At 36.6% G+C, this 9761-nt stretch overlaps 1 protein-coding gene across 1 annotated transcript in view; it reads left to right on the top strand.

Moving 5' to 3' along the window:
- Positions 1-282: 282 nt before the first annotated feature.
- The window catches only part of LOC107573025 (alpha-adducin-like), a 23055-nt gene continuing 13576 nt past the window's right edge, over positions 283-9761 (top strand). The window contains exons 1-2 of the mRNA XM_016259459.1: positions 283-437; positions 9121-9322. Of these exons, the coding sequence (XP_016114945.1) occupies positions 9128-9322 (195 nt within the window). The 5' untranslated portion in view covers positions 283-437; positions 9121-9127. The remainder of the gene's footprint in view (positions 438-9120; positions 9323-9761) is intronic.

The following is a 9761-nucleotide window of genomic DNA, read 5'->3' on the forward strand; positions in this document are numbered from 1 at the left end:
CTACTACTCTGAAAGAGTATCATTATTTTAATGATTGCATAAGTATATATGCATGTATATTACAGGTTCAAACTATAAGCATAAGCTTTTAAAAACAGATGTGCAGTTAAAAAAAAAAAGGTTATTAACTGAAAAACCGTGTTAGAAACTGTTATTCACACAAAACAACAGATTACACAGGCAGACGGATAGGCCCCGCCCATCGCTGATGTGGGCGGCTCACATCAAAGGCGGTTTCTAGAAGTGGGCGGGAGCTCGTGTGACGCAGACCAATCAGAAGCCTCGTCTCCTCAGCGGGTGCGGAGCAGTGTGTGTGTGAGACGCGTGCAGAAACAGAAAGAAACGGGACAGAATCCCGTTAACGGAGAAGCCCTCGAGCTCCGCGCCTGTCCCCGAGGCGCTGCACACTCCGACCGCACATCTAGACCCAGACAAGCGTAAGTTTTAGTCTCTAGTTTGCTTTGTCTCTGGATTATTCTCCTCAGGGCTTCAGTAGCGCGGCCTGAACGCTCGCCGCAGTGTGTGTTTGGACATCTCTTTTGTTTTAAAGTCATATTTCTTATATGTCATCTGTAATATATAATATAATAATATGATATGTTATCAATAATAGGCTCATGCTGCTTCTTAGTTGTGCATATGCATATATATATATATATATATATATATATATATATATATATATATATATATATATATATATTGGGGTATCTGTTTTAATAGTCTCAGTCTCTAACAGTCTCTGTGTCTCAAACAAAACAAAACAAGAAGTTGTAGTATAGTAAACAAAGTAGTAAATAAATATTAAACTAGCTGGTACCCATTCTGGCATACTTTTTTTATATTTTTTTTTTTTAAATTTTTTTTAAATGTTTTTTAAAATTATTATTATTTATTACATTGCATCAATGCCTTTTACTCACTATTGCACTATAGTTACATTTTATTTTAAAATTATTTACTTAAATTTAAATAAAATAAATTGATTACATTTATTTGAATCAAATTTATTTGAATTTTATTTGTGTGTATGTATTAGGGATGGGCGATATGGGCTTTAAAATATATCACGATATTTCTGGTATTTATTACGATAACGATATCAATGACGATAATTCAGGGAATCCTGTTTCTTTTAAGAAAAGTATTATCTTTCCTATTTTTACTCAACATAGGGTGAGCATTAACCTCCTGAGACCCTGCATCCTCGTATGAGGACATTATACTGTAGTGTATTTCTCTGAGACTATACATGCCACAGTCTGGAGTCCTGTACGGAGCACATTCAGCGCTTTCCAGAGATACCAAATGATTGGATGTTTCACCGTCACCACTGCCTCTCCTCGGTCTTCAAATATGTCTGATATTAATTTAGCGACCCTCTTATGGAAATATGATAATATTTTGTAATTGTCATTTAAATCGGACGCATTTTTAAACTGTGTGTCATAAATCAACATCTCAGGAAAATGTTACGGGGTTTCAAATTAAAATATAACTTTGTTACGAAACAGGAGGTTGATTTCATGCATGTCCTCGTATGAGGACACCGGGACTAAAAGCATGTTTATTACGCACTGTGGGAGACACAACACATGAATAGGGAAAGAAAATATATTTCAATATTCCTATGAAATGATATATTATTATGAAAATCTTGTCAATTATTACTCTCAATATTACACTTCTTTTTTCCATTACATGTTGCCCCAAAAACACATTAATATGCAAATTAGATTTAGTTTATAGATGCGTATTATATAATGAGAAAACCTGTTTGTGGCCATTTTACACACATTTTGCATGAAGAAAAATGGTATATCAAATCAGTCTGTTATAACATAGTTGAGAATCATCTTTATACAAAGTTCCTAAAATCCTAAAAACTAAAAATGTATTGGTGATTTAAAAGAAATCTATTGTAATATGCAAATTAGATTTAGTTTATAGATGCGTATTATATAATGAGAAAACCTGTTTGTGGCCATTTTACACACATTTTGCATGAAGAAAAATGGTATATCAAATCAGTCTGTTATAACATAGTTGAGAATCATCTTTATACAAAGTTTGGTAAAAAAAACTCCTAAAAACTAAAAATGTATTGGTGATTTAAAAGAAATCTATTGTTTTTGTCTATGCATGTTCATTCATGTCTTTTTTTTTTAAATTGTTTTTTTTTAAAGAAATTGAGTCCCGATGTCCTCTATCGAGGACGTAGCATAACTTATGAATGAAAAATCGTTTTTTTTTTTGTTTACATTTTTTTTGAATGCTCTAAACAATGTAATGACATCAAAAAATACAATCGTTTTCCTAAAATGTTTTGCGGGGTCCGAAGCGTTCTCTGTAGTCTTCTGATGTCTGATATAATTTAGTTGACATCTTGGGTATTTTTATAAGGAAAGTATATTTATAATGCAATGTTAATCGACATGGCCTTCATCACTGTATATAATGCTACCATTCTGTAATATGAAACCACGTCTGGTCACAAAAATAAGTATTTCAAACACTCGACTATGTCATTAAGTTAATTTGGAGAAAAAGCATGTCAATAAATTATATCTTTGTTGGATAACAGTTTTGTAAACAGGCTCATACACATGCAAAACTGTATCGCACACGTGCTACTGTAGTAACGTTACATTTATTCAGACCGATTTTTTGTGCACTGTACAGCTCTGACCAAACCAGTTACAGCTCGAGCTCCTCATTTAGCGATATAGCTACTCCTCCTCAATTTCACGTCCGCTTTCCGTGATGTCGGTCCGCACTGTCGCACACAGAAATATGTCAACAACTAGACTTTATCGTTATTATCGCAGGAAGACTAATTCTTATCGTGGGGAGAATTTTTACCTGTATATCGCAAACGATAAGATATCGCCCATCCCTAGTATGTGTATACTAGTATATATATATATATTAATAAAATGTTATTTTATCAGTTTATTTTTTAAACATACTTTACACTGTTTTTCTTTAAACGTTTCCACCTCTAGCACTCCCTTGCGACCCCAGTTTGAAAACCCTTGCTTTAGATCAAACCAGTAAGTTTTGTGGCATGAAAATGAAAGTGGAAAGTGACGTGACATGTGGCCAAGTATGGTGACCCATACTCGGAATTAGTGCTCTGCATTTACCCATCCAAAGTGCACACACACAGCAGTGAACACACACACACCGTGAACACACACCCGTGGGACCGAACACACACCCGGAGCAGTGGGCAGCCATTTATGCTGCGGCGCCCGGGGAGCAGTTGGGGGTTCGGTGCCTTGCCAAGGGCCCCTCAGTCGTGGTATTGAAGGAGAAAGCGCTGTACATTCACTCCCCCCACCAACAATCCCTGCTGGTCTGAGACTCAAACCCACAACCTTTGGGTTATGAGTCCGACTCTCTAACCATTAGGCCACGACTTCCCCTATGCACGCTAGTATCCACTTGGAATTGACACCAAGTGACCATCCATGCCGGCCGATATATGGGTTCATCACTACTCATCGCTAGGCCTGGTGTGTTGTGGGATGTGTGTGCTTTTGCTCCGATCACAGATCGTCACTGGTGTCTGGACAGTCTGTCAGTCAGAGAAACAGAAAGACCGAAACGTCTGTCTGCTGGTTTTTCCATAAGGCCATTACAGATCTGCAGCTAATGAGTGTAAAACCCACTTCTGGTTGATTATCCATCTGTTTTCCTCACTGCTTATTCTCTGTAGGGTTGCAGGAGTTTATAATATATATAAGTTAATAGCTATTGATAATGATTAAGTCTTCTGCCATGTAGTAGTAGTTCTGTAATATCTTTACAGTTGTCAGAAGTCGTTGCAACTTGGCATGTTAATGTATAATGGACATATGACAGTGATTTGAACATGGCTCATCTAATTGGGAGTCGAAATGATCAGTTTTATCAACTATTTTTTTTTAGTTTCAGGGGTTTTTCAGTAACTCTGTGATGGTGAAACCCCTGGATTGAGTGTGATTTTTCTCTGTCTGTCTCTCTCTCTCTCTCTCGCTCTCGCTCTCTCTCGCTCTTCCAAATGATGCGTGTGCTAAGTGAGCGAACATCAAAGATCACACAACAGAATTGCATGTGCACTCACGCTCGCTCTCTCTCGCTCGCTCTCTCTCTCTCTCTCTCTCCCTACTGTTAAGTAACGTGTGCATTGTTTTACTTACTTGTTTTTGACATATCCGACCGAACTACAAACTTTTCAGTGATGTCTGTGAGAAAGGGATATTCACTCGACAAGCTCGTACATCTGCGCCGCCGCGCGCTCAATCCACTCAACATGCTTTGTTTATCAGCTCGCGCACATCTCTCTCTCTCTCGCTCTCTCAATTTCAATTTCAATCTCTCTCTCTCCATCCCACGACCCTCTGGAGAGATGAAAGTAATCCAGTCTACAGTAAAACACTGTTTTGTTCCAAAGGTTGAGCTTCCATACACAAAAGCTATTAGAAATGTAATTGTGCTGCTGTAAGATGCCTTCGTTTGGACAAATTCATTGCATGTGCATTTAAAGAAATACACTTTGAAAGAATTGTTTAACTTGAATGAAAGACCGAAATAACTGTTGAAAAAATAAATTGTTTTATTCCAACTTCAAAAATTCATATAAAAATACAGAGAAAGAAATGTTAAACATACTAAAATATCATGCATATTTTAATTTATATTAGTGTTCTGAGAAATGTGCTGTAAAATAAAATAATATAATATTTATATTATGAAAAATAAAATAATTATTATATTTTATATAATATGTTTTTAATATGATATTTTATTAAAAAAAATTTTTACAGAGAAAGAAATAAAGTATAATCCATCCATGGTGGATGAAACGAGAGAATTGCTGGTAATAGATATGCTTAAATTAATTCAGTACCAAAAAAAGGATATCACATATTATGGTAAAAATAAAAGTATAATTTATTACATTGTCGACAGCAATATGCTGAGCGTCTCAAATGGTTATTTTTTATTTTGAAGGGTGTTGCCTGTGAAGTCAGCAAGGCTGGGTGCTGGAACAGAGCTCTCTGTCAGGTTTAACGGCTGCCAGCGAGCTCTGGCCCGGTCTGATGGGCTTTGGCCTTCATCTGAGCCTGCTGGTGGGCTGAAAGGCATTTGACTGCCGTTCAGAAACCGTCAAGAAGCCATTATTGATGCAGGATATTCATGCAGCGAGCTCTGGCTCACTTACAATGGCTTTACAGGACTTTTTGAGTAAAAAGCATACAGTTTCTCATTCCCTCCAAGGCATTTGCAGGAATATGCACATTCGTTTAGACGTTTATCTTGTTGACCTGATCGATAATAAAACTTTCCAGTGTTTCTTAAAACGTGGCCAGAGGGAAAACGAAAGATAAAATGACCACAGAAGCTGAGAGGCCGTAAAAAGTCTGCGATAATAAAACCGTAGATGTTGATGAAGCAGATCTTCCCATTGTTCATGTTTTTAGTGAGTGGGCAGAAAACAGGACACAAGTGACTGTATATTCTATTACAAAATCATACAGGTTTCCATGGAAACGTGTTTTGTTTCCATAGCGACCACAGTCATGCCCACACATCTCTGTGCTCTTAAAACATACGCAGAGTTTAATATAACGCTACATTAATCTCTGAGCTAGAAACATAATTTCTGTTTGTCATGATAATCATTTTATTGTTAAATGAGCTCGGCAACATGCTATAAGAGGTTATCGCTTTCCTAGAGTTATGATTTGTCAGCATATTTTATTTAGGGATGCACCAAATGTTTGTCTGTAATGATTTAATGTGTCAATTTTTGGCATTTTCAGGCAAAATAAACCATTGCTTTAACTGATCTGTTTACTATAAAAAAAAAAAAAAAACCGTGCATGCACAAAATGTTACTTATACTCAAAGATATCACACATATTTGCATTTTTTCAAGAGTAATGGTGTTCTATGAGAAGTGTGCTGTAAAATAAAATATTATAATTATTATTATTTCTTTACATACCAATTTTTTTTCTAGAGAAATATTACGATGGTAACATTTCGTTTTGTTTATTTTTATTTATTATTATTGCTACTATGAATTATTACTATTAATAATAATACTACTACTTATTATTATTATTGTTAGTCAAATGCACATTTGCAGCTGTGCATCCGCAAAGTTAAACACACTAAAAATATTAAATATACTAAAAAATATAGCATTTTCCCAAAAATAATTCTTGCAGAAATTCAAATGTCAATTTAATCTTTTTATTGTAATTGCATTTTATGCGCAAAAAAATCGTTTAAGCATTATTAATTTAAAACACATTCTAACATTAATAAAGATTTATTCCAAAAGGCAGGGCTCTATGCTTACTTTTCTTTTTAGGAGCACCTTCTAATCAATAATCCAAAATTTTATCAAAAAGTAGCCTTCCCATTACGAGGTGATATTTGACTCCTCTGACTTTACTAAAAGTATGTCATCTTTTGTCAAATTCTTTAAAAAATTATATTTTATAAGCTTTTTAAAAATGGTAATTAAAACGACAGAATAAGAACAAGTAGAATAAGAAATATAAGTTACCAATCAAATGAAGTCGGTATTAACAAAATTAATTTGTAGAGGTGGCACAGACGAACACAAAAGTGACATTTAATGAGGCTCAGAAGTGGAATGAGTGCAATTAAATCCATGATGATATTAATGTTTTAAATATAAAATTTTGAATCTAGAAATATTAAATGATTTAAATAACTGAAAAGATACTTTAAAAATTAATCTAAAACTGCCAGCAGGTGGCGGCAAGTCACTGATTTTATCACTGAATCATTCATTCAATTGATTCATTCGAACGACTGATTCATTCAGGAACGAAGCACGTGACTGTCTTTATGAATGAATGGGTGATCATGAATCACTGACTCACTAAAAAACCCCGTTCATTCATAAACGAGACACCGCTGTGTTTGAATGGAGATGCGCAGCGGCTGAGCTGTGTCTTTGTTTTAAACTATTTTCGACGACGAAATAGAGCAAAATCAGACAATAGTGTTATAGTCAGACAATGGAAGTCACTTAATATTAGCTTCTTGTTTATTGAATTGTATTAAATCAGTATCACATTTACAAACTCCTTTAAAATCATTAAAAGCTGTCACTCATCTCAGTTCATCGCGAGCTCACATTTATAATCAATGAATCTCTTATTTACACCCTGTCTACACTTTGCTTATGAAAGGATTCGTGAGATATGACCGTTATTGTGTCTGGACGGATTGTGACTGGCCATTTATGGATAAACGCTCTGCTCGGTCCTAAAGGGTCACGGCGTTTGTCTGCAACTAATGCTAAAATCAATCAAAAGCACAACGGAAAAACTAGGGCTGGGCGATATAGGTAAAAAAATCTATCAACGATATGGCCTAAATTTATATCACGATATATTTATTAATTTCTCTGATGAATAGAAAGTTCAGAAGAACAGCATTTATTTGAAATAGAAATCTTTTGTAACATTATAAATGTCTTTATCATCACTTTTAGCATCCTTGCTAAATAAACATATTAATTTATATAATTTACTACTAATCACGGAACCGGTTTTTGAATGGAATAGTGTATAATGTTACAAAAGCTTTTTATTTCAGATAAATGCTGATCTTTGGATCTTTTTATTCATCAAAGAATCCTGAAATAAAAAAAATGCTTAAACTGTTTTAAATATTCATAATTGACACTGAAGACTGGCGTAATGATGCTGAAAATTCAGCTTTGATCACAGGAATAAATTACATTTTAAAATATATTCAAATAGAAAGCAGTTATTTTAAATAGTAAAAATATTTTAAAATGTTACTGTTTTTGCTGTACTTTAGATCAAATAAACGCAGGCTTGGTGAGCAGAAGAGAATTCAAAAAAAAAAAAAAAAACATTAAAAATCTTACTGTCCAAAAACTTTGACTGGTAGTGTAGGATGATTATTCTTATAGATTGAAACAAATGTGCTTTAGCCAGTATAAAGGGTATGAAAGGTGCTCTGAGTTTCTGCAGAAAAAAAAATAGAGCTACAACAAAAACATGTTGCTGGAGACGGGCTTTTAAAAACGCAAACTGCTTGTCCGCCAGCAGGAGGCGCTGTGAGAGCGGCAGAACTAGCGGGTTCTCCTCCGCCGTGCGCTTCTCGTCCGCGCTTGTTTACATCAGAGTGCGCACGCCTCTCTCACGCAGCGTACAGCGCTGTTGTGCATTCTGATCAGTTGATGGGAAAAGTATTCTTAAAATGCATTCAAAATTCGAAATAATTTGTAATATATAATTATTCACGGTATTTAGAAGTGCCCACGATAACAATACCGTGCATATTCATCACTGTGACGTTTTAAATCACAATTTTTATCAGAAAAATAAAATTTCCACCCCCAAATCATGCAGGTCACAATACATTTTTCAGGTTTTGAGTAGATAATTGTAACTTTATCCTACAATTCTGACTTTTTTTTTTTCCTCCTCGCAAATCTCCGATATAAAATCAGAATTGTGAAATACTAAATTGTACAAATTGTGAGTTAACATCTTGGAAATTCATGCAATTGTGAGGAACAAATGTCAGAATTGAGAGAATTTTTTTATTGTTCAATACACTATTTATAGTCTATTTATTTTCTGTGATATTTAACAGCATCACAGATGCATTATGTAGAGCTTAACTAGTTTGATTAATCTAATCGCTGCATCTGTGTGATGATGGTCCAGTTGCTATGGCAACAGCAGTGTCTGTTTCAGTTGCAATGAAGCTCAGTGTCCTCTGTTTTCTCTCCTGGACGTCACGTTTGTCTTGACTGCTTAATGGACGGAGAAAGTGCATTATGTCCAGAGCACTCGACAGTAAACGTTATAACCGTTATAACCATCCGCACACTCCCGCTGTGCAGCATTCTGTCTCTCATGCCGTTAAACCGTTTAAAAGTGGCTCTTAGTGGGTCAATCTCACATCCGGATCGGATTTCACCTCAAAATCAAATGAGCATCAAAATATATGCATTTTGCATCACAAGTTCGATCACAAGTACTGTACTTTAGTTTTTAGTGCGTAGCCGAAGTATGCAAATTCCCCGCTGACCTTTGACCTGTGCTGCAGGTGTGTGATGAACGGAGACTCAGGTGCAGGGGTGGTGACGGCCCCCCCGCCCACCAACCCCCCTCATAAGGAGCGTTATTTCGACCGCGTGGACGAGAGCAGCCCGGAGTACCAGAGAGAGAGGAACATGGCGCCGGACCTGCGGCAGGACTTCAACATGATGGAGCAGCGCAAGAGAGTCTCCATGATCCTGCAGAGTCCAGTGAGAGCACAACACACACAGACAGACACGCGCGCACATACACTCTCTCTCTCACACACACACACACACACACATACACTCTCGCATGCACTCACACACACGTGCACGCACACACACACACACATACGCACACACACTCTCACACACGCGCACACACACACACACTCTCTCACACAGACCAACACACTCTCGCATGCACTCACACAAACGTGCGCACACACACACACACACACACACACACACTCTTGCACGCACACACACTCTCACACACACACGCTCTCGTATACACACACACACACGCACTCTCACACGCACTCACACGCACGCGTGCACACACTCACACGCACGCGTGCACACACTCACACACACTCACACGCACACGCACACGCACGCACACACACACTCACACTCACACTCACACTCACTCACACACACACAC

This window comes from Sinocyclocheilus grahami, unplaced genomic scaffold (genome assembly GCF_001515645.1).
Source record: "Sinocyclocheilus grahami isolate Dianchi unplaced genomic scaffold, SAMN03320097.WGS_v1.1 scaffold1851.1, whole genome shotgun sequence".
NCBI classification, from domain to species: domain Eukaryota; kingdom Metazoa; phylum Chordata; class Actinopteri; order Cypriniformes; family Cyprinidae; genus Sinocyclocheilus; species Sinocyclocheilus grahami.